The 25,024-nt window shown below is 41.6% G+C and overlaps 2 protein-coding genes across 2 annotated transcripts in view; one reads left to right on the top strand and one right to left on the bottom strand.

Moving 5' to 3' along the window:
* veph1 (ventricular zone expressed PH domain-containing 1) overlaps positions 1 to 25,024 on the bottom strand; it is a 68,307-nt gene that overhangs the window by 20,585 nt on the left and 22,698 nt on the right. The window contains exons 4-10 of the mRNA XM_070828995.1: positions 21,580 to 21,743; positions 20,151 to 20,360; positions 12,879 to 13,099; positions 10,503 to 10,739; positions 9,085 to 9,449; positions 5,594 to 5,733; positions 5,315 to 5,449 (exon numbers count right to left, since the gene is read on the bottom strand). Of these exons, the coding sequence (XP_070685096.1) occupies positions 5,315 to 5,449; positions 5,594 to 5,733; positions 9,085 to 9,449; positions 10,503 to 10,739; positions 12,879 to 13,099; positions 20,151 to 20,360; positions 21,580 to 21,743 (1,472 nt within the window). The remainder of the gene's footprint in view (positions 1 to 5,314; positions 5,450 to 5,593; positions 5,734 to 9,084; positions 9,450 to 10,502; positions 10,740 to 12,878; positions 13,100 to 20,150; positions 20,361 to 21,579; positions 21,744 to 25,024) is intronic.
* ptx3a (pentraxin 3, long a) overlaps positions 1 to 25,024 on the top strand; it is a 51,641-nt gene that overhangs the window by 12,732 nt on the left and 13,885 nt on the right. The window lies entirely within an intron of this gene.

The following is a 25,024-nucleotide window of genomic DNA, read 5'->3' as shown; positions in this document are numbered from 1 at the left end:
TTTAGAGTGACAAAATTGCAGCCGGGCAACACACCAGTGTGAATAAACACAGGGCCATTTTTGATTCACCAGGACCAGATCCATGGATTCAATAAAGAGAGGAAGAAACAATGGCTGGATTATGTGATTCTGAATATAATCTGTCTATCCTTATGCAACCCCCTTTACCCTTTCAATACACCCCCTCTCTCTCTCTCCTTCTGCACCTAACCCGCCCTCCCTCTATCATTGTTTGAAGATCATTATTATAATTTGATCAAGATGCAAGATTATAGTGCACATGACTGATGACGACTGCAGGCAGACAAAGGAGAGCTGGACCAAATCTGCAAAAACTGTCCAAAACAATTTTGTTCTCATATTCAGTTTTAAAATGCTGCCTTACAAAAATAAAATAAAAAAAAAACAGCCATTAGGGTTTGCGGGGTTGAGTAGTGGTTTCCACTATTATCCTTTTTGTCTTACTTATTTTTGTAATTTTTGTTAAAGGGGAACTCCGCTGATTTTAATCATCAGCGTGTGTCTTGGTAACCTTATGCACCAGATGGTTTGTTCCATCTGGGAAGTAATCCACAGACACTGTTTGCAAAAAAATAAAAACTTGATAAACCATCTGTCTAACACAGGCTAACTTCAACAAATCAGATCAATGAAACACATAATGTAGTTAAAACTCGCAGGAGAAGTGCCTTTCATTGCTCTTCTTTCAATGAAGAAATACTCTCTAGCTCAGATGTAACTGTTGCTTTAGCGGCACCTGAGCTAACCATTGCAGCAGCCATCGCTGTTTTTTGAACAGAAAGTTGCTTCTCCCCACCCACAGCTTACACTGATTGGTCCACACCATTGTCGTTCAGCCACAAGCGCCTCGAAAGATGGATTCTCGTGTGATGGTGATCTTGCGATTCCAGCTGATCCGCAAGGTATGTGTCTTGGGAAGTCTAAAAAATGTGTATTAAACCTTTAATGTCACCAGATTGAACCTTGGAGTCAACAACGGTTGGAGCTGAAGACTACAACTTTGAAAATGAAAAAATCTGTGGGTGTGAGTTAGAGAGATGCTTTCAGACCTCCGTCGTCTGCTTCTCATCTCAGCTTAAGCCAAGTGCCTCCAGGATACATTAGCAGCTACTATTATAACACACAAATCTCTAACTGAACTGATGGTGGGTAATGTAGGTGCCAGGCTTTGAATGTGTTGGTAAAAAATAACTGATATCTCTGGTTTTACTGCATCGTGTTTTGATACTTGGTTCTGATTTCTTGCTTTGTAAGTCCAGCAATGTTATAGCAGTGCAATGCTAAATCGGTGCACTATTGTTTTAAACTCCTGGATAAAATGTTAATTCGATTGGAAAAAAAAAAAAAAAAGGTAATTCTATTAGCAGATGTGTTATTTTCACATTTTAAAGAATCCTTCATTAACTGATTAAATAATTTGGCACACAACTAATTTTAAGTTTAAAGTTTAAGCATCGAACGTCTGAATTCAGTTAGACATGCTGGACTGGTTGATGAGATTGAACCTGGAGAGGAGAGAAGATGACAGCAGAAGAGGAGACGAGAGGACAGAGAAGATTTTTTTAGGTCGTCTGAATAAACTTAACCGGAGACAGAGAGGGAAAGGGCAGTGGGAGGTGGAGGCAGAAAGACAAGTAGAGAGGGGAGTGTTAGTCAGGAGACAGGTGAGTGGATAAGAAGTGGGAGTGTTGGAGAGGGGAGTGGAGGGGAGATTAATGAAGACAATAAACAAGGCACAGGCTCCACTTCTGTCTATTTACATAAACCTGTGTGGGCATACATGGATGAGAATTCAGGGGTCCCAAATCCTTTTGCTGCTTCAGCTCTTGCTTTCTTCTTCCCATCAGGCCCCCCCCTTTTTTTTTCCATCTTTTCCTTCCCCAAATATCTTTATCTAATCTCATTCCCAGCTCTGCCTTTAGCTTTATTCTATCTCTTGGTTCTCAGCCTTACTCCTTCATCCTCTTCCTCCACCAAACTTTATCCCCACCAAAGTTGTATCAACAAACGCTCCCGCTTTGGGCAAAAGACAGACAAAAGGTAAACCAATACTTGTTGAGTATCTCCCCTCTCAGACTTCCACTTTGCTCAGTCTGCCATCATATCTGGTGCCATGTCTTCCCTCTTTTCCTCTTTCCCTTCCTCTTTTCTTATACCACATCCTCTGTGAAAATTTTATACCAAGTCTCCACAATTGGCTGTTTCCCCTCCCTGTTTCTTCCTCTCCTCTTCAGTTGCATCTCTTCACATGTTCCTTTTCTTGCTCCTCATCTCTCCATGTCAGCAGCACATGCACCCAACTAAATATTCCTCTCCTCATATCAGTGATAATTGTTATTTCCATCTGATCCGTTCATCTCTCTCCTCATTACATCTCCAGTCACCCTTTTCTTTCTCAGATCTCTTTAAAGTTTAAACTTAAAATCCTTTTCTTTCACCCCTCTTTCTTCCCTCATTCTGATTTATGTCTATTGTGATAAACACAGTGATGGTGCAGCTCTCACATTTTGAGGTTCACGTTAGTTTAATCTTATCTTTCATCTTTATGTCCAAACCCAACCTTTTTTTTCACTATTTCCATGCTTCAAACCTATTTACCTTTTTTAATTACCAGATCTTTCTCAACCTTTACCTTCAGAGTCACCTTTCCCTCCTACTCCCCCCCTTGCCCATTCTTGAAGCTCTTACCTCTGCTCATCCCTCTCTTCCTCGCTCACTCTGGCTTCCTATTATCCTCGTTGTCATAAAACTAGTAAACTGAGTTGTCAGAGGCTGTTCATAAGTCCCTCTTAAATCTCTGAAGCCTCATAAAGCCCTACAGTCTTCCTTTAAATCTCCCTCTCAGAACAGACACGATCAATAACCTTCTCTGTTTAATATTTGTCATAGGTTTCCTCCCTTTACATCTCTTCTCATCTCGTTTTCCACTACATGTGTTTCTGATTGGCTGACAGTGACAGCAGTGAAGCTGTAGGACTTATAGGGAGGGCAAGAGAGAAGATAGGAAATGCAGAGCATATGAATGGGGGGGGGGGGTCGTAAACCGTCCTCCCTCTCTCCTTTTAAATTTATCTTCCTCTGTGGCTTCACCTGGTGCTGAAATGATGAGATGAGTCTAGTCTCAGACTCATTTGGCCATTTTAAATCAGTGTTAATGGTAAATGTAGTCCATTAAAGCAATAGATAGAAAAAATATGGTTTGGGTCTATATAGCTAATTTCCCCATAGCAAATGTATGTGAATTTTTATGACTCACCTATTCAAATAATGTTAAGGCTTTAAGTTCTTACTCACCATGAGAGAGCATCTCAAAAACTGCACACTAGCTGTGCACAAAACGTTCTCGTTTGTCACCTACCTCGTCATATGTCGGTGCTGGTGCTGTAAGAAACGTGAGATAATAGATTTGCAGCAGGAGAACTCTGATTCATGCACTGAGGTATTTATTGCTTCAGCTGACTACATTTACCAACAACGTACAATGTGGCAAAGTTTCCCTTCAACACACTGTCATTCTAGTTTACCCCGTCTACCTGGCATGTCTGTTGGATTGGACCAGTGCCTACATATTAAGTCAATTGGAAATATGCAAAACATCTCTGATCTACAGTTTTTATGCTTTGCTCTAATAATTTGAAACAGTGAGCTAATGTATGGAAAAGCTGCTGGTACATATACACTTCCTGCATGTACCTGTCGACAAACACGTTTTAATGTGAAGGCAGTCACTGTGAAAACTGGCTTTTGTATTTAATGGCTTTTGTGGTTGGCAGTATCCATTTTTTACTCCCCATAGTTTTCTAATGACAGATACATTTTTGCCTTTTTGGTTTTGAGGTTGTATTGAAACAGGGTAAAATGTCATTGTCATAACATGATATGACGCGGACCGACCGTTACATGTTTTTAAAGTGGAACTCGTTTTTTTCAGCACTGTGCACATAATCATCTAAACATCCAACAGAGTAAAAACAGCCTTTTCAGCTCAAAATCATCTCACACGTTTCAGTTCAATTAAGCGTAACTCTCTTTCTCCTCCCTAACTGTGACAAAACAGGCAGGACTCATATCTTTTTCGTACACTGACCCTTTAATCAGCTCCACGCAGAGAGGTTAACATATTTAATTAAATTTGGGGAAAAGAGAGCACTGTTATTGGTTCGGCACTTCCCAGCACAGCTGATATACTCAGTTCTGGTATCAGAATCAGTATCAGGGGAGGAAAGTCAGTAGGTGCATTTGTAGTTTTTTTACTACATTTTTTACAGTGTCTGTGTACAGCCTAATCAAGTGTTATGTTATGTGTTAAATAGTGAGCTTCAGAGGTGCTGGCATGTGGATTTTGTTACCTTTGGACAGAGAAAGGCTACCTGTTTCCCCCTGACTCCACTCTAAGCTAAGCCAACTGGCTGCTGGCTGCAGCTTCATATTGATCTTTTAACTCTCAAACAAGAAAATATGTAGTTTTTGAAATGCTGAACTATTCCTTTAAGGCACAAACAGTCCAGCTGGGGCTGCTTGAGAGCAGCAGGAAGCATATTTTACTGGTGACTGAGCAGGTAAATCACAGATTTTACTGGAGACAGATACAGTGAACGGGCGGAAGCTTACGACCATGTTTGAATCGTTGTGTGTCACACAGCATGAGTCCTCCTGCCCTGTGTACTGCTAGTGTGTGTGTGTGTGTGTGTGTGTGTGTCTGTGTGTGTGTGTGTGTGTGTTCATGAATAACTGGGAATGTCCATGCTCCATATGGTAACCACAGCTCGTACGTCTCATTTCAGCCACAACACACAATTAGAGAAACAACAGCTGTATTTTCTTTGTGGGTCTAATTGTTTCCTAGCGACTACTTAGCCTGTCACATTATGAAGGGGCAGCGTGAGGAACACCACCCACGTCCACACACTCTTACAAAAACAGTCAGTGAAATAGCCACACACAGACACACAGACACACGTACAACCTCTGTTTTTGGCTCGTTTCGTCAGGTTTTCTTACTGTAATTGAATCTTTCTCACACACACACACACACACACACACACACACGTATACAAGCATGATAGAGATGAAGAGATGAAGGGTGAGCGGAGGCCTTGTATACCAAAATGTCCATTTAGTGCTTTCCGTATTTAAACAAAGTGGATGTTGAACTTTGAACCTTAATTTATTTCACCACCGATGACTTCATCCCCTCTGCTGGAGACAGATAGCTTTTAGCAGGAAGCAGCATGTGCGCACACACACACACACACACACACACAGAGAGCACACACACACTGTGATCCAGTACCTTCCTGTGTGGGGTGGTTTGCTGTGTCATAGCCATGTGGAAGCTGTGAGCTCCTTTTAGCTGCGTCTTCTCCCAAAGAGAGGCAAGTCTTTGGACGTATTCGTCTCGGGAGTGCAGAGGGACACTGGACTTACTCTGGTCAAAAGAGAGAGAAAAGAATACAGCAACAAAAACTAGCTAAAAATGGAGCATTTTAGCACAGTGATACAAGTTTAGTAGTACTGGATGTGTATAAATGCTTTTAGACACAATGACGTGTGTTTGCAGCTTTCTGTGCACCTGTAGATGTAGCAGCATGATGTGTATCCAAAGATGAGGCTGTCGGCTGGTCAGGTTGAAACAGGACTTGGCGTACAGACAGTAGTGGCCCTTAAGAGGACAGGAGAACGACAGCTTGGCCACACATCCTCGATTTGAGTCTGTCGCACAAACACAAATGTACAATGCTGAGAAGCCGCCCACCTTAAAGCAAAATTCCCAAGCTAAATTCAGTTAGCCCTCTTTCTCTGTGTGCTTCTCTCTGTCTCTTGCACGTATATGGACTTGTGTAACCAATATAGTACATATTTACAGAGTGATTCATAGCGTGCAAGGACACTGCATCTCCTAATCATCAGTCTCCTCGGCCCACCACCACCACCTCCCTGCTCTCAGCCAATAAGAGGAAAACAGTGACAGGCCAACGCTTCACGTGCAAATCATCTAGTAGATCAGATTGGTGATCAAAATGAAACAATGAAGGTTTCTTTTCAAAATGCTTCATTTCAGTGTTTCATTTTATTTCATGTCACACAGTGAAAATGACGTTAGTTTGGCTGTATGTATGTAAAAATCAATTCTATGCAGTACAAATAGGTCTGACAGAAAGTGTGGCACAAAATCTCCCATAAAACAGCAAATTGTTATTTTCACACTTGAGTTTTGCTGGATATCTGCTACAAGGTTTAATAAGAAAATAAAACCATCGATGCTTCAGGTGACGGGAGTGGCTCAAAGTGATTTAGAGCCAAACTTCACCTTCATTTGTTATTCTGCATTAACAATGTTACATGCCAGAGAACGCAAGTGTCATAACTGTATGGATCAATAATAGAGCTAATGCAGTATTATATCGCATGCCTTGATCAGCAACGTCACACCTTTGGGATGAACTTGTGCCTTAAAAATGCACAAAGTAAATGTTCTCTTAAACTATAAGAGATAAATGTTTAAATCTACATGTGTAAGAACTAAAATATGTGTCTGTTCACGCCTCACGTGTCTCTTTGTTTGTATCCGATGGTCAGTGATGCTGTATATTTTTTGTGTCAGTGTGCGCGCGTGTGTGTGTATGTGTGTGTGTGCAGATGTTTGGATGAAGTATACATGAGCACTCTTCTATGAAATCCTCATCCCTTGGGATGGAGGGTCAGCAGCACATGTGTAGGTCAGCCAGCAGCAATGATGACATCAAACCAGCTGAGACCATCTGTGACATCATATCCTAAGTGCCTTGGGGTTGATTCTCATTAAGCGACTTAATACAAGAGAGTGAATGCAAAGCACCAATTATGGGATGAGGAATAAATGTGTGTCTATGTGTGTGTGTTAAAAAAGTGTATGTTTACATTAAACTTCAGATTTAACCAATTAAGCACAGGCCAAAGGAGGAGTTTGTTATTTTCTGTCTCGTTTCCTGCTTTAAGTGTGTGTCTGTGTGTGTCTGTGTTTGCGCGTATGACTCCTGGCTGCCTCTTAGTTAAAATGACATTAAGGCCAAAGGCGGAGGAATAACATCCTCTTCTGTCAATCAAGATATCATCACCTCTGTCTAGTCTAGTGCTGCGTGTCTGTGTGTAGGTAGGTGTGTGTGTGTCTGTGGGCTTTGACCGTTCTTAATACATTCAAAGGAATGAAGCCGTGTCCCCATAGGTGGGGCTCACTGCTGCAGATGGCTCAGACAGGAAGGATTGTACTGTTTCAAAAGTGTGAACTGGTGTGTATTGTTGACTTTGTGCATGAGAATGTCTGCACATAAACAACAAGTGTGTAACGCCCTGGAGTTCCTGTTGCACAGCTCAATGTATTTTGTGTCAAATGTGTCCATCTTGTCAAATATCCGTCTATATGCAAGACATTTTTTGCATTTCATTATATTTTCATGTTGGTGTCGGCTGTATTTAGCCGTATGATTTATGTTACAGGGTTGGGATTACTTTGAAAAACACCAGATCCAATATGGATAAGATGACAGAAACTGCTCAAAGATGGACACGAAGCTGTTTCTTCCAAGTGAGACTGAAGCAAGTCGAATTGAGAAATGGAAAATAAGCAGAAATCAAATAGGACACGAATGAAAATAAAATAAATCAAATCCCCAAATATGACAAGAATGAGAGGGAAAATGTGAAAATGGATTATAAACTTTTACAGAATGGATTACATTAGTTTGGAGACAGAAGAGGTTTCTCATTTCATTGTTTTTTTTTCACATGAACTGCTTGACCCCCCCCCCCCCCCATTACAAAAGCATGTGTGCACACACACACAAACTGCACCCATGTATGTAATGCATACTACACATGTATGCACAACCTTCATCTGTTTCTACTTTAACCTGACTCTGTTGTGTAGATGTAACTGAATATAATGACCCTGCCCACCTCAAAAACAATTCCCTGCCTCTGAACCTTGATTAATTTTCCCATTAGCAAATTAGCTCTGTGACATTTGGCCCACAGCGTTTGGCTCAGGTACATTCTTTCACTCCAGATTAAAAAGGTCTTGGGACTCAAAGCCACAGGTGGGGTGAGGAAATCAGAGCGTATTGAGAGAGAGAGAGAGAGAGAGAGAGAGGGAGAGAGAGGTTTTGGTCTTTTCTTTGAATTTGTTGCTAATATAAATACGTCCTTCAAGGTTGGTTTGCTGCTAATGTTTGACAGACAAAGGTCCATCATTTTTCATGTGATGCAACATGTTGAAAATCATTTTTCTAGTCTGACACCTTTGAGGTGACGCCAATCTGAATCGCAAAGACTAGATATTTATCACAATGTTTGCATCTATTGTGTTTTATGCTCGGTGGGTTGAATATAATGAAAACCCAGCGGGGGACAAAGATGACAAAGTAACAATAATGTTTCCCCTCTGGGAAAATCAAAGAGCCAATCTGAGGCCCTATTCTAGGGGGGGTTAATCATAATCATATGATGTCCTTCACCAGCTGGGCTGATTTGTACCCAATACCTGGAGACACAGCTCTTAACACAGAAAAAGCCAGACATACATCATATCAATCAAAGCTGTCTGTCCCGACAGAATTATTGGAGGCCAAAAAACAAGTATTCAGGACTGTAACTAATACTGAGATAGAAGTAGCACTTTATGTGCCCTCTGGATGGTATTACAACCACTGATCAGCACATGTAATATTAAAAATTAAACCCCCTGCAGAAATAAATCCCAATCCAAATGGGGCTCAGGAGATACTAATCAACTCACAAGTGACTGCTTTGCAAAGCTGCATCTGTGTGCATATGTGTGTACGTGGGATAAAGAGTGAAAGTGGGAGGGAGGGGGGCGAACAGGAGGCGTATTCATACCACATCATTAATCAGGCCCAGCCACCACATCTGACTGTAATCTCATTCAGGTTCAGCAGGTTACACAAACCCTCCCCCTGCCTCTCTCTGTCTACCACACTTTTATTATCCACCGACTGCATAGACCATTAACACTGTCGTCACATTGTTTCAAGAGCGTTGAAAAAGCTGCAGTCATGTTCACATTACCTTCTATCACACACTGCTCCGGTATGGGGATCTGCTGCACCATGTCTTTACAGAACTCCCTGATCGCCTCCATATTGTCTCTTAAATGGATGAAGAGTCTGTCGGCTTCACCCTGCTCCTCCTTCTCTCTGCTTTGGCCTCTCTCGGCCTCTTTGGCCCCTCTGTCCAGGGCAGCAGTGACGGGCATCGAGACGTCACCCGTCACTTTCCTCTCAGTAGGTGGTACTTCCTGGTTTTCGGAGTGTGAGTTCGCCAGCGTGTTGGAGAAGATGTTGTCTGGGCTTGGCTCCAGTCCCTCACCGTCCTCCCCGGTGTCTGAGTTTACGGAGCGTGAGCGTACAGCGTGGAGGGCGAGGCTCTTTGACCTGAGGGAGACCAAAAGTTATAGATCTAAACTATTTCAATTCTGTCTGCTTCCTGTTTTTGACACCCTGCACCAGGGTTTGGTTTGGCTCCAGGGTTCTGTGGGCAAATCACTGAAGCAAAAAGCTTCAAGTGGACACTGTTGACATATGAGGAGAAAAACATCAATCAGAATTACATAATTGTGGGCATAACCATACTTTTGACACTGACTTTGTATCTGACTTTTGAGTGAATGTCCATTTGGTTGTAAACAAACTGCTGTCATTAGCCAACTGCTTTTTAAGCTTAAAAAGACTTTCAGTTGAATATTGCACAGGGTAGTCACTTGAACTGTTGTGCCAGGCTGTGAGAGGGGGCAAGATGTGATGTTGTTTGTGCACACTGTGTCACTCCAGAAAGGCATTTATTGTGTTGCACGAAATTGCACGAAAAGCGACAGAAACAGTTGTGACAAGAGTGAAAAAATAGAGCTTAAGGGAAAAGTTCAAACTCTGGCCGGTTCTTTACTTCCGCACAGTTGTCCAATCACAGCCTGAGGTGTGTTTGAATGTTGAACTGTTGTCCAAAGCTACAGACATGGTCGGACATAGAAAGGGGAGGGGAGTTTCAAACAAGCATCTGAAGACCAGAATGAGGAAAAAGCTCCAAAAACTAATAAGAAGTCAAGATGGCTGCAGTAAAGGCCTTCACAGCAGCACCAAGGAAGACTTCAGCAAGTCATTCCCTGCTCAGGATTTGTTAAAAATCATTCTATACGATGATATGACGTTTATACTTTACCCAAAAAGATGAATTACATAGACGTGTGAGTAAAGAAAAAACACAACAAAAACTTTTGACGATAGTCAAAAAACGATAAAACGATCTTCTAGAGTTTTCTTCAATAAACAGACACAGAGTAATGTCTCCTTGGCTCGAAGGATCTCTTGTTAATTTGACTGAAAATCAATAAAATCCACCAGGCCCCACAGTGACAGTGATAACAGTCTATTCTTCATAAAAAGTCACATCTGATACTCAGCAGAGCCTCGTGCAGTTACACACCAACCGACCTGTTGAATCTCATCTCCCGTCTCTCCTCCCTGACGGCTTGGCTCAGGCTGTAGCGTCGGTGGGGCGCAGGGGAGTCTTCCTCCGCCTCCTCCTCTCCCCCCTCCTCCCCCATTTTCTCCTCAAAGGCCTGGATCTTCACCTGCAGCCGCTGCTCTGACCCCCCTCCTCCTCCTCCTCCTCCTCCTCCTCCTGCTGGAAGAGACGCACGGGGAGATGGCGGGCACGCCTCGTCCACTCTGTAGAACACACACACAGACACACACACACACACAGAGGGCAAAGGGCTGGATTGCAGGTGGTGGGCATGTAGATGAAGCTGGACAGAAACATTTGGATGGATTTCAGTAGCCGCATTATCCTCCTCCCCCCCTCCCTTCCTCCCTCCCTCCCTCCCCTTCTGGCCAGCTTTCCTGTAATTCCCATTTTTTCATGATGACTGACTCTATTTCTGTGTCTCTCACCCCATGTGTCCCCCTCTCTCCCTCTTTCGCTAGCTACATCTCACCTTTTCACCTCTCTCTTTGGCTTTGTTTTTCTTTGTCCCTCACTATGGTGCCTGTCTCCTCTCTTTTGCTCTCTAACACTAATTAATTATTCCCTTCCTCCCTCCATCTCTCTCTCTCTTTCTGTCTTTGTCCACAAGTGGCCTTTATAACTTCATTAAACACTCCACTTGTTTGCTGAAAGAGGACCTCCAACTGCCCCGTCGTTGTTTTTCTTCTGTCTTCACCCCTTGCTCTTTCACTATTGAACCACCCTGCCTCACTCAATCCCACGTTCCCTCTATCTTTCTTCCAGAAGACCCCAAGCAAAGCCTTTGGAAGCCTCCAATCCTGCACACAATGTTCTTATTTCAGAGAGGGCTGTGCTTGTCGTTCCTACACTGCAGCCAGATGACTCCCAGTCAACTTATGCACATTAACATGCAAACACATGCACACACACGCACACACCCACACAAACACATAAATCCACACAGACACATGTGCAAGCTGTCCTCTCATGTTGTGCATGCACAAGCACAGTCACTTTTCATGACTTTCGATATTGTACATTAAAAGACTTGCGAATTTGCTTCATCAGAGCTGTGTGTGGACTGAGCAGACGCTGCTTTACGACACAAGCAAACAACCCAACACTTATTATCAGACTCTGATTCAAATATTGTTCAATCCTGAGTGGTAAAGTGATGTACATGACCCATCACCTTTTTCTAACTTGAAAGCCCTGACAGGACCACAGGCTAAACAAAAAAATACTTAAACTGATGCAGGATGACATCAGCCTTAGAAAGAAGCTAGTTAAGACTAGAATGACTTATATGCCATCACCAACCTGTCAAAGCTGCAGTTTATGCACGTCCACACCCAAGATTAGTGTTTACGATTCAATATGCAACCAAATGTGAAATATGGTCACAATTTGCCTCTTATGGCTTTGAATAAAAAGGAGTTTTTTAAGAGCATTTGGCATATAAAATATCATCCCCCTCATCAGTTTATCTTATTAGTGTGAACTGTTATCATATTCAGCGTGTGACTTGTGCTGTGTTGTGTGAGGTAACAGTGGCCTTGACCTTTGAAATCTAATCAGTTTGTTCTTGAGTATAAGTGGATGTTTATGCAAAATTTTAAAGAAAGTCCCTCAAGTCCCATGCCTCCATAAACATAAGCAGAACAGTAGATCTCTGTAACGATTTTACAGACCATGAGGAATCCATTTAAATCTCCAAAATCAAATTCTGAATGAGAAAATAGTTTCGGCTTCCTCTGTTGTCAGATCAGTTTTCCTTTTCACCACAAAGATTCAGTTTATTTCATTAGTTTGTTTGGTGTTGTTTAATCCTGTGTCTTTAAATCCATACATTTCACAGAACAGTTCAACATCCTCATTAGCTTTCTTGAGAAAAGTTAGATGAGGAGATCGGTACCACCATCTCACGTTTGTATGTTACATATAAAGCAACAGCCAGCAGCCGGCTAGCTTAGCTCAGCACAAAAACTGGGGATTCAGCTATCGTGGTTAGCCAACCCGCACGTTGAAATTCAACTAATTAACATTTCATATCTTGTTTGTTTAATCTGTAGAAAAACAGAAATGTAAAAACAATAAGTGGTGGTTTTATGGGGAGTTACGTGCTTTGGAAAGAAAGCAAAAACACACATTATCCAAAATGCCAGAAACCAAAACTTCTAAGTATGTGGGGATAATTGCATTAATGTATACATGCATAATTACGCATGGGATTTTAGATAGATAGATAGATAGCTAGATAGATAGATGTAGTAAGGCTCTGTGGGTGTATTTATGGGTAGGTGTGCATAACAAACACACTGTAAGAGGATGTCAGTCCCTGTAAGTGTGTCTGTCCCAACCTGCAGTGCATGGCCGTGCTCTCCTCCAGTCTCCTCCCCAGCAGTCTGGCTATAGCAGTGAACGAGTTGCTCATCCTGTAGATGTCTTTACCGCAGCCTCCCAGTAAAGACGGGTAGCGGTCGGTCAGAGCTCTGATCTCCAGCAGCAGCGTGTGGTGAAAGCTGTGCTCCATGCTGCCCAGGAGGGACACCAGGTAGACCAACGAGCTGTGAGCATGAGTCTGCAGAGAGGTGATAACAGAGAGAGGGACAAAACGTTATGATGTTGTGGTCCATGCTGGCAAAAGCAACACGAAGGAGAAAGAAAGAATGAATTAAATGACCAGGAAGTTTAATCTACAAAAAAAAACCCCACCCAGTTCAATAGTAGTTTCTAATGTTGTGTACTGAAAGTCACAGAGAATGGGTCCAGTGTTGTAGAAAAGTCTCGTTCCACTGCATGTGTTTTGGTGAATAAACAGTGTGTTCTATCTTATTGGACACACATTAGTTTTACACTTCCAAGCAGTTTGGGGGGTTTGGTGGAACTTCTTTTGTTTCTAAATCACGACAAACAAAAATAAATGCAAACACATGCAGCTGGCTCTCAGTAAACTTCTTTTCCCAAACTTTTCCAGTATCAAACATACACCCACATTTCATCATTCTAAGCCTGCTGTTTGTGCAAACTGTACCCAGAACATATATGACCTGCCCACCTTTCACACAGAATAAGAAATCTCTGTTATGCATGTTGTTGTACTCATAAAGGTTCATTCTCTCTTTTATGTGTTTTCTGTAATATGCTAAATTATAATCAATACAGCCCTGCAAATGGAACATGCACTTTAATTGAATCTTTATTAAAAGTGAAAGGTTAACCTTACCCAACAAAAAACAGACAGAAGTGGTGTAAACCAGTCAAATCATTATGATAATGGACAAATAAAAGGGGCAGGATTCTTCCTCTTTTTTCCCTTTCTGTGTTTTAGGTCAGAACTAAAGCAGACAGAACTCCCCCATCTTGTGAAAACACAAGCACACTGCTTGGACTGAAAAAAGACCTCCGGCTGCTCCTCTGACTGAGAGACAAACGGATTGATTGATGGAGGGACAGGAAGACCGACAGAGCCAACCTGTGCTTGCAGAGCTCGAGCACACCTTGTAATGGGGAGAGAAGAATGCAGTTACTGCACAGTTTGGGCATGTTTCACAAGCGTAGGATGCTGAAACTACCAGAAAAGGTAGAACTTGACTTGGTACTGTAACAACATGCCAAGCAGGTATTTAGGAGTTTGTGAGGTCCAACACAAAAATGAAACAGCATGCCTGGAGCACAGGCTGCAGGTAGAAAGACTCAGTTCAGGCTTTTATTGTCAGTGATGTGACTTTTTAAGGACTTGCCATAATACTTCCAAACATTACAGCATAAGCACAACTTGCATCATTTACAGTTTGCAAGTGAAAGATTTTACAGTAAGACTATTAAAAGCCTGCCAGGTCATATGAAGCCCTCCCTAATCACCGAACGTTACAGATCGTGTTTAATTGTGTGGAAAAAGCATTTGGCCCTGAATTGATGTTCTAAACACATCAGTGGTTTAACTCATGACCAAATTCTTCTATAAAACCCTGCAAAAGAGGACAATAACAGGAAGTTTTAACAAAGGAACAGTTGTATTTAATTATAAGTTTTCGTGTTCTCCAAAAAGTTATGGTAGAGTAATTGGTACTCTTCCAAAGTGCCGATCTGACGGGACAGATGACGATCTGGAAAGGGAAATCAGTTCTTTCTGTCTCATGTGTGCAGAAATACACAAGCAGACCTACACATAAATACACATACATAAACGCACAACTTGGCCCATTCATTTTCATCACTCTATTATCATGATTCCAAAAACACTGGGAGCCAATCTCCTCCAGTAGTAGCACACGTGTTCGTGTGCAAGAGATATCTGTTGAAAAAAATTCATTTTAAATATATAAATATATAAAAAGAAAACACTGCATTACTCCAGTGACAAGCCAAATCCCTTCTCTTCTCACTAATCTGTTGTTTTTTTTTCCTTTCTTTCCCTGTTTGCTTGGTCGCTTAGTTTCCCCTGATTGTTCATCAGTGCGCTGATCTCTCAGCTTCCTTTGGAGCTGCAGTCTGGCACACAACCACCAACTCTCTCCCTAACAAGCCCCATGGAGATACTGCTGTGTGCATGAATGTGTAGTTTCTTTCCCAGAGCGCATTAGTTATTTGTGACGATGAGAATACATATCAAGGGAGAGATGAGTCAAACTTTGAAAGTGAAATCAAAACTTAATGTTAACTACTGATTGATTAATTAAATGCATGTTAATGAGGAATAGAGGAGCAAACCTCCGCCAAAAATACACCCAAACGCGTCTGTTTTTTTCAGTCAATTCAAACAGTTTGTGACTTTGTAAGTTAAATTTGTGAATTAATTCTCAATTTTTGTGTTGAAAATAAATGGGTTTTTTTCCTGCAGTTATGATCCTACGATCGTCCTCACCACCAGTGACTTCCACTTCCACAAATCAGCCATTTCTTCTCAACAGTTTTGGCTCATGGTACTTTACAACAAAATTAACTTTAAGCTATGAGCAAAGAGTGTAACACAATCTAGTATTTCACAAAACACTGGAGCGCAGTCATCTAGATCTATGGGTTCTGTCAGAATTCTGAGAATAAAGTCAGAACTCAAATAAATTGTCCTCATGGCCCTAATCCTCAGAGATCGTGCTATATCGCGGTAAAGAAGGCTCGCTATGGAGCCAGCTTTGCTTAGCTTTTGTTTGGTTCACACTGAACCAAACATGATGGCTAATTGGTCAACCCAAAGTGTGCTGTTGGATAGCCTACCGGCTTTCTAGAAATAAAAGAGGTGTGACGTGTGAGACAACACTGGTGTCTAGTGGCCTCCCATCCAGCCACCTCTTCCTTTTTTACACAGGTGTTGATTTAGCTCTGTAACTACCTCCACTGACGGGTCAAAGGCAAACAAAAATGACCCCCCAGTCTGTCTGTAAGTCAAGTATGCTGACCGTAGACGGCGAGGCAGAATAACAGAGAAGGCAGTGTAAAAGGGGCCAATGTTAACAGCCTTGGGGGTTTCTTTCTTTCAGCGCACTTTGATGAACATGGTGATATATGCTCATCTAACACACAATAAGACCAGAAACACAATATAGACTTACTCCCTTCAGGAGCTGAAGGAAGCCAGAGAGCATGTTGTGCAATCCTGTTACAATCAAGTACAAATGTGTAGGGCACAAACACGAACCCACAGGAGGTAGTCTCCACTGCCATCACCAGGAGGCCTCTGTGGAGGCATTTCCCAGAAAAACATGGGTTATTTTCCAAATGGTTCCAATGTGAAGAAAGACAGGACACTGAGGTCTGACCAACTGCGTGTGTGTGTATGTGTGTGTGTGTGCGCGTGTCGGTGTGTGTGTTTGTGTCTGTGCTGCAGCTGGATTGGCAGGTTCTTCGACAAAAAAGATTGAGCAGGAAGGGAGCTTTTGGAGGAAAGGTTGCCCTGGAGGAACAGAAAACTTTATTATGGTTTCCAGCGTTTTCCATGTGTGTGTGTGTGTGTGTATGTGTGAATGTGAAGCAGCTCGCTTCATCTAAAGACATTCATGCCATGTTTCCCCCTTTGGTTAATTTCCCCAAATTGTCACTAAACTGCCTAAAATGGACCCAGAGGAACAGAGAGAGTGGGAGCTCTCAGCCTGTCCTGCTGTCACCGTCATCACATTACACGCCGACTATAGTGTGTGACTTCATCCTACCAATCATTGCACAGCGTTGCGTGGACAATCGTGCATTACTTACTGCGTCTGCACAACACAAGTTGATACAATTATCTCATGCACTGTCAGGCAAGCCCCATATGTGACCTCAGCTCTCTGTACACACAGGCTTCTCAGCACAAACCTTATGGGGGACATACAAACTATTCATACTATTGTACTATCATTTATGCTATTTATACTATTTTTGGTGTGAATGCTGGCATCGCAATTTTTCTAATGTTTAAATATTTCCACTTTTTCATGCGTTTTCAGCTCTTCTCTACTTCTAAAAGCCTCCTTCAAACGCTGAAATGTTTAACATCTTTCATACATCCAAGGTCTTTTTCAACTTTCAAAATATTATCTAATATTAAATATCAACTTTTAGAAATACTCCGTTTTGTTTGAAGTAAAACTCACTCACTCTTCCGACTCATTCATACATTCACGTAGAAACTCCACTAAAACTGTGTAATGTTCACAACCCATGGGATTTATACTATTTCAACTTCTTCATATCTTTCTTACTTACTGGAACAAAATGTTCTCTGCTGGACTTGGTGACCATTGCTAGATTGCAGAGGAGGAGGTCTAAAGATCTACTCTTAAAGTTACTCTCACTCCCACAATTTTCACTTCACATACATGATTTATACATGAAAATGTAGGATCATTTGTGCTGGTCGCGGACAAACAACTATACAAACAAATGGTCTTTCGCATTTGATGCTACAAGCCTCCATGTGAGAGGAGTGCCAACCAACTGCCACATGATGTGATGACTGAGCAGAAAGTTGGGAGTCAAAGACATTTTAACATCGCTCCTTCTCACCGTTTTGACACTGCAAACATGTATTTTACATCCGTGCGTTCAGCAGAGTCTCCTCTCTCACACAATGAAAAAATCTTAGTGATAGGAATTACACTTTTTGAGTTTGACACCTTTATTGTCAACCTCCATTAAATAACGACAGCAGTGGGTGGAGTCTTAACTGATGTGACGGTGCATTCAGTTGTTGTGGGAAATCTCAGCACTCAAATCTTGGTCCCTCATGCCATGATCTAACTGTAATATAGTATAGGACTACTGGGGATGCAAAGTTGAAGGAAATCAGCAAATTAGTCCAGTTTGACACACAAACATACACACACAGTTTTAACTGTTTTCCAGCTTGCACCTTTCAAGGTATTTTCATGGCTGTTTAAATCCAGTATTTACGCGAACTGTGATCAGATACAGAACTGCAAAAATGACCCCACGTACCCTCAGTTAAATCTAAATGCATGTTAATGTGCAACACTCATGGAGAAAAAAACAGAACATGGAGTACATGATGAGAGCCGCGATGTCATTTGTGGATGTACAGGCTATACATTGTACACTATCAAGTGCATGATTTGTGTCATCCTTTCTATTGGTCTGTCTTCAAGTCTTGTGTCCTGGTAGGTTTGTTAACATTTACTGTGTTGCTATGTAACAAAAAGGTTTTTAAAGCCTCGCCAACAGAAGGATCTACTCTGAACCACTTTCAGATGGGGACAAAGATAATATAAACAGGAGAAGAAAGGTGTTAATGTAAACCATAGAAGACTTCTCCCACGTAAGCGGGCCTGTGAGGCCATACCCAGACACATCACTAAGTTAAACTAAAAGCTAACGTTAGCAAAATAAAATATTGACCAAATGAAATCTTCAACCCAATGATGGTTTTAGATCTAAAGCGAGAGGATGACCAAAGTTATTATAATCTATCCTGAGGAGGGCGTGCATGTCTGACCCATAATTTATGGCAATCCATCAGACAGCTGTTTAAATATTTCACTTTGGACAAAAGTGGTGGATGATGAAGCTTAATGACTGACCATCCACTGAGTGCACGTGTACGTTTGTGGCACATACATCACTCCCTACGTCAGCCAGCAGCCTTGCCACCTTGCAGTGTGCTCCACTTCCTAGGCTAATTGACCTGTAATCAGCAGCTCAAGTATTTTGCAAAGGGGTTCAATAACAGTCGCTTAATGGCTGAAACACCACTCTTTACATCAGTAGAAGTGCTATTAGGGGCAAATTAGCAGCCTAGTTTGCAGGGCGGCCAAATGTGTAACCTAAGGGTTGACCTGGACTAATGGGACAGTTTTAGACTCCTCTGAAACAAATATTGATAATGCATGTCCTCCAAAAATATATAAAAATGTATACCCACTGCAATGAATTGATGCAAGCATATAGTTTAGCACCCAGGAAGTTCAGTCACACAGGTAGTTCAGGTGAGATTGTCTCTTTTTGAATAATACATTTTCTCCTCTGTGATACAGCTGCTGTATCTTTTTTGAGGTGACTATCCCGTTAAATTGTGTTATGCCTGCACCATCAGGTTAAAGCCCACAGAGCTGCACCTTGACTGTTCTTTCGTATAAGATTTTTTCTCATCTAACCAGGATAGCGGTTTGTTGTGTTTCTTCATCTCTATTCAGCTGCAGAGAGACAGGACTCACTGAAGAGTTGACATGTGCTTGTTTAGGACAGACGCTCCAGATGAGCGCGGATGTAGGCGTTAGATAGCAAGTCAAAACCTCCGGATGTGCCCGGCCTGTCCGGTGTGTGAGTGTGTGTTTTATACTTGGCAGGACAACAGAGAACAAGTCATGTGAGAATGCAGCCGATTCCTCCCCTTATTAAAATAATCACTCCTGGCTGTTTCAGTGTGTAGGGGTGTGTGTGTGTGTGTGTGTGTGTATGCCCACTGCCTAGCAGACTTGAGGTGCATTAATAGTGTTATTTCCATGCCAATTTTACATTAATGCAGCCTCTTTGTTTGCTACAAACATCCAATGCAACAATAACACAGACACTTGCTGCAGAAAGCTAACAACACACACCACTTCAGAGTTTTTTCTTTTACTTCGTGTCTCTTCATGTTCCTTGATTGGAGTTTAGAAATAATTGCAAAGGGATCATTTGACATTGTGGGGAATATACTTAATCAATACCACAGTCATGTCTGCGTGCTAAATATGGAGCTGGAGACAAAAGTCTGTTGACTGAGCACAAACATGGGGAAACAGTTAACCTGGTAGTCCTCCTACCAGGACCTCTAAACGTGAAGCTTAATATGTAAAAAAGTATCTTGTTTATTTAATCTGTATAAAAACCAGAGTTTAAAAAGGATAATTCATCATTTTACGTGGGATTACTGGAACTTCTCAGGGTCTCCGCTTGTTACCCACTAAACTGTGATTTTACCACTCTGGCTTTTGTCCTGTTAATTTAAGATGAGTCATTCCCAACCTGTGTGCATGTGTCCACTAGAATGAACCCACATCTGATCCCATTCGTTCCCGTCCTTTCACACTATTTCACTATTTTGACTTCAAAATTTCATACTGGCTATATGCGATCATGCCGTCTGCTACTGAAACACGCGTTTCTACTTTAAAGTTGTTCAGTTGTTCATGTTTTCAGTGTGTGTGTGTTTGTACCTCACTGATAACACCCACGGCACCATGGATTTTGGCCACGTGACCCAGGAGAGCAGGGCATTGTTGTCCCACAATCCTTAGAGCTGGCAGAAAGCTGACCAGAGAAGAAGGGCTGGCCTGTGACACATCCACAAGTGCGCCCAGTAGGGCCTCAGTTAGGGACTGGTCTGCTAGGTAGCTGACTAGTGCGGGCACCTGAGGGCTCAACATCTGTATGGGTGGGAAGAAACAACAAAGATTAAGAGGGAAGAAAGTTAAAGCATCATTCATTCTTTTTGATTATGGCGGTAATTAGCAAGCAGAGGCTTGATGGATCTTTAATGAAGGCTGGAGGTGGGAGGAGTGACCTTGGAGTGAGATGAACAGACTGCTGACTAATAATAAACAAAAGCTCGACTGTCGGACTGTCTGGACAAACTGAGTGAATGAGCAGCGCCTCCTCATTAACTGGACCGGTCACACTGGACTGCACGAGACTGGACTGGATCAGACTAACAATGCCAAATTGCCGGCCCTCCTGCTGCTACTTTATGAGTCACTTGTACTGAATAATCAAATTAATATCAAACATTATCTGTTCCTCAGGAAAAATGTGTCTGAGTTTTGCAATTTCAAAGTTCCACATTCTTGTCATTTTTAATCTTTTCACCACGGCATCGCTTCCAGTAAATGAAAATTATGGTGCAGAAGATTTGGTAACCATCGTGATGAATGCAGCTACAATCACAAGAGGAATATTTTCTGTATCTGTGCGGGGGGTGGAGATTAGAATAAGTCCAGATGGTTGGTTTTGTCTCTTCAGTGCTTCACATGTGAGTGAGACTATCCGTGTTTTACCACCATGTGCTCTGTTTGCTGGCATGTGGTACTTTCCCCTCATGTTGAACATCAGCAGCTCTGCTCCAAAATATGCAGGATTAAGGGAATTCCTACTGAGAAATGTGTACTCCACATGCTCTGCTCAATTTCCTCACTTCTGACTACGTTCCGGGAGCTTTTTTCTACATGAGCTCATTACAGGATATGGCAAAGTTGGACGGTAAAAAGTCTGATTAAGCTTGACTCACAGGCAGAAATGTTACAAAAAAAAAAAAGCCACACACATATTCAAATGTCAGCCAAAGCCAAGTTAAATATATAACGTCTGCCGAGGCTAAAGAGACTCAGTTCTTCATTATCATTTTAAATAATAGGCTACAATGCATCTGGAGAGCTGAGGAAGATAGTGGCAGCAAAAAGCTTTTAAAGAATCTGATGAGTATAATATGGATTTAGATCGTTGGCAAAGTGACAGCGGTGTAAGTGGGTTAATTCAGTCCAGCTCATGTGGTTCTAAAAAATAGCACAGTGACAGTGAATGGTTTGATTTACCCACATTGTGCGTTATTTTGTAACACACAACTACACATGAAACTACAAAAACACTCACAAGTGGATGTTGCTCGGCGACCATTTGAATTAGTCTTATTAAGTGCTGTTGCTCTGGGGACTCCAGCTGTGACATCATCGCAGTGAGGTTGCCTAGGTGACAGTGGATGGTGTCGGGTTGTCTGGGGTAGACTGAAGGCAACACTCGTAACAGCATGTGATTACCTGCCGAAGAGAGAGACCGGTGAGCCCCACAGTCAAAGTCAAAACCTGTACACCAATACTGATAGCAGCTTCAGTGCCCAGTGTGAACAGTAGAGGTGGAGACATTAGACCATTGTCTTTTCCCAAAATGAACCCCCAGATATCCCGGTCAGGTGTTTTTATTATTCTGTCCACTTCAATAAATCAGCGTACACAACACAACAACAGCATCTCAAACCACGTCATCCAGGAGGTAGGATTTGTTGGAGCACTTGTATTAGACTGCATTATTTTTAGCTTGCTGTACCTAATAAACTGACTGCCAGCTGAATGTGTGTATCTGCTTTTGGCAAACCTGTGTTTTGTTATACCATCTGAGCTTCACTGAACTGAATCTGGCTGGCAGTGACAAACCCGCTTATATCAAACACATACATACAATCAGCCCACATTGCTGATCTACCCTTCACATGCTCGTGTGGTGGAAAAACCTGATAACGGTGAGACTGAGAGCACCAAAGCTGTTTTTTGACTTTTATTCTTGTATAAGAAGAGACGGCAGTCCCTGCAGAAGTGTGAGCTGCAGAGAGTTTCAAACACAGGATATTTATAGCACACAGTGCGTGGGGCAAATCATCATGATGTACACCAAAACAGCTTATCTTGTGTGTACAGTCGGAGTAGGAATCAGTTCACACCAGTGCTGGGAGGAACATGCAGTTACATACAGTTGGTACTATCACATGAAAAAGGCACAATCAGCATACGTAGAAAGGTACAATCAGTTTATACAGTAAGGCACAGTCCCCAGACTCAGTCAGAGTTATTATAGTTCTGTATTGTTTTATTAGTCTTTATTTCCTATTTTTTAATTCCAATCCACTTTAGTTTGTTAAAGTAGTTTGTTTCCAGGGCAGCATTTCTCATTTCAGTTAAGTTTTTAATGTTTACAAATGCTTAGTTTAGTTTTCTTGAGTTTCAGTATTAGTTTTTGCTTCCTTTTTAATCATAATTATGGGGGGGATTTGTCAGGGGCAAGATTGAAGAGCTTCAGACTTGATATCACAGCACAAACACAAAACTACGCACAGGCAATTGGCTCTCGTCATGCGGACATCCCAGTCTCACCGATGCCTCCCCATGCTTGTTGAGTTGACGAATACTGTATGAGCAAATTGACAAAGCTAATAAAACTAATGGCATTTCACAAGTAGTAGTTTTTATTGTTATTTCAATTAACTAAAATGTCTTTTCACACCTAGTTTTAGTGTTTAGTTTTTACTATAACCTTGACTTGGTCGTGCTGATCATTGTGAAAGCAATGACGACATGACATGATGATAAAATCTAAGTACATTAGGGTAAAACCAGAGCAGTTCTTGTGACTGGATCAGTAACTGTTGCTGAGCAAATGTTTTATTGTAGATTGGTGTGAGTGTGGCAGTAAACTTTTACTAGACAGGTTTGGGTACCTTTTTTTCAGTTTGTTTTCTCTTCCAAAGACATTTGGCAACCCTTTGGAAAACTTGTATGATTGTCAGGCGGCTTGTGTTTCTTAATCCATCAGACTTGTTATCGAGTTCGCCGCATGTCCCGGTTAAAACAATTAATTTCGCGACTGTAATTTTATTACTACCATGAAAACTGATGGCCAAAACTATGAAAATGTGTCCCAAGTTGTATGAAACCAGAATTATTTTCCCCAGCAAACACACACCAAGCCATGACACAACATCTGTATTCAGTAAATAAATCTTTCTCTATTTGTTGTCAGTATTTCTACCATGATGCTGATGCAGGAAAAAAAGAAAGTCAGTGCTGACGCATGACTGGACATAAAGGCATTTGTAAATCTGCACGCAGCCCAACAAAACCCACGGCATTACCCAACAGCCTTTGACTCACGTATGCAACATCTTTAAATGATTCACATCGCTGAACAAAGACTCTTGTTTTCAAACGGTAGGTTCATTATTGGTGACATTTCAACATTTCAAACAATGGCTTTTGTATCCTACAGCGAACCAACCTCCTGACAACAAAATATATTGCACATCTTATGTTTAACCGCAGTAACATTTGGAGCTTATTGTAAAAGCCAAGTATAGAATAAAGGTTAATGTCACAGATGGTAAACGATTTAAACTAGGGACAAATTATATGTGGGGTTGATGTTTGGGGATTTATTCTAATAATCTATTATTAAATTTCAGGGTCTTGAGGACCGAAGAGATCACTGAGTGAAGACGACGAGACGAATAGATTGATGAAGTCATGAATGGAGGCTGATTAATCAGATTTCGTCAATGTTCAAACTCAAACATAGAAAAAACAACTTAAACCCAAAAGGTGCAGAAGGGATGTCTGGCATAACCTCACCTACTTCCAAGGTACATGGAGACCATTAATGCATTTGTAATATAACAAACAACTTTGATGTGAGACCAAAGTATTTCAGCTTGAACCCAAAAGGTTTCAGGTTGAGTCCACTGTGATGATTAAACTAGATAAGCCTGCTTACATGTGCTGCAAGAGGAAACAGAATCAGATTGCGTGATAATAAGAAGGTATATTGCTGTTTTTAATCAAATTTTATCCAAAATTATATTACTCCAATTAAAGCCCACTTGCGGAAAAGCGAGCTCCATGTCCTGGTGGAGTAACGTTATATCAACAGGAGAATTACCTTTGCATTGACATCTTGAAGTAAAATTACAATACTGATCAGTATTTATCATATTTGCAGAACATGTCTTCCATAATATTTCAATCAGCTAGCAGCTCACATAGCAAACTTTTGATAAAATCTTACAGCAGAAACCTAAATAAGTAGTTTTATACGACAAGCGACTCACAGCTGTAAATCACTTTAACCACAGGCTTCATCCGGTAACAGATGACTGGCACTGATCAACAGAAAGGACTGACTGTCCCGTGCTGTGCTGTGCAGAGGCAGAGGAGGAGAGGAAGGGTGCACATAAATACTTGGAACATGGTGACTGGCTCTTGTTATGTCCCCTTCTCTTTCCTTGAAACATAGTTCATACTACAGACACAAATCACCATAAAAAGCTACAGACAGAGTGCATGTACAGAAAGACAGGGCTGGTAATAACCATAAAAATGAGGTTGTAGCATTTACAAGCATATTCAGAGGAATGTTAAAAGGCAAGAGGAGACGGGAATCTGCACAGAAACACGCTGAGCAGGATTTATAGTTATTACCTGTTACAGCACACTCACCCTCACCTAAGCACACACACAGCACATGTGGCACACAACCTGGTTGTTATTGATTAAAC

Source organism: Pempheris klunzingeri, chromosome 4 (assembly GCF_042242105.1).
Source record: "Pempheris klunzingeri isolate RE-2024b chromosome 4, fPemKlu1.hap1, whole genome shotgun sequence".
Taxonomy (NCBI): Eukaryota; Metazoa; Chordata; class Actinopteri; order Acropomatiformes; family Pempheridae; genus Pempheris; species Pempheris klunzingeri.
The sequence above is the reverse complement of the archived record's forward strand: the minus strand, read 5'-3'. Positions and strand labels throughout refer to the sequence as shown.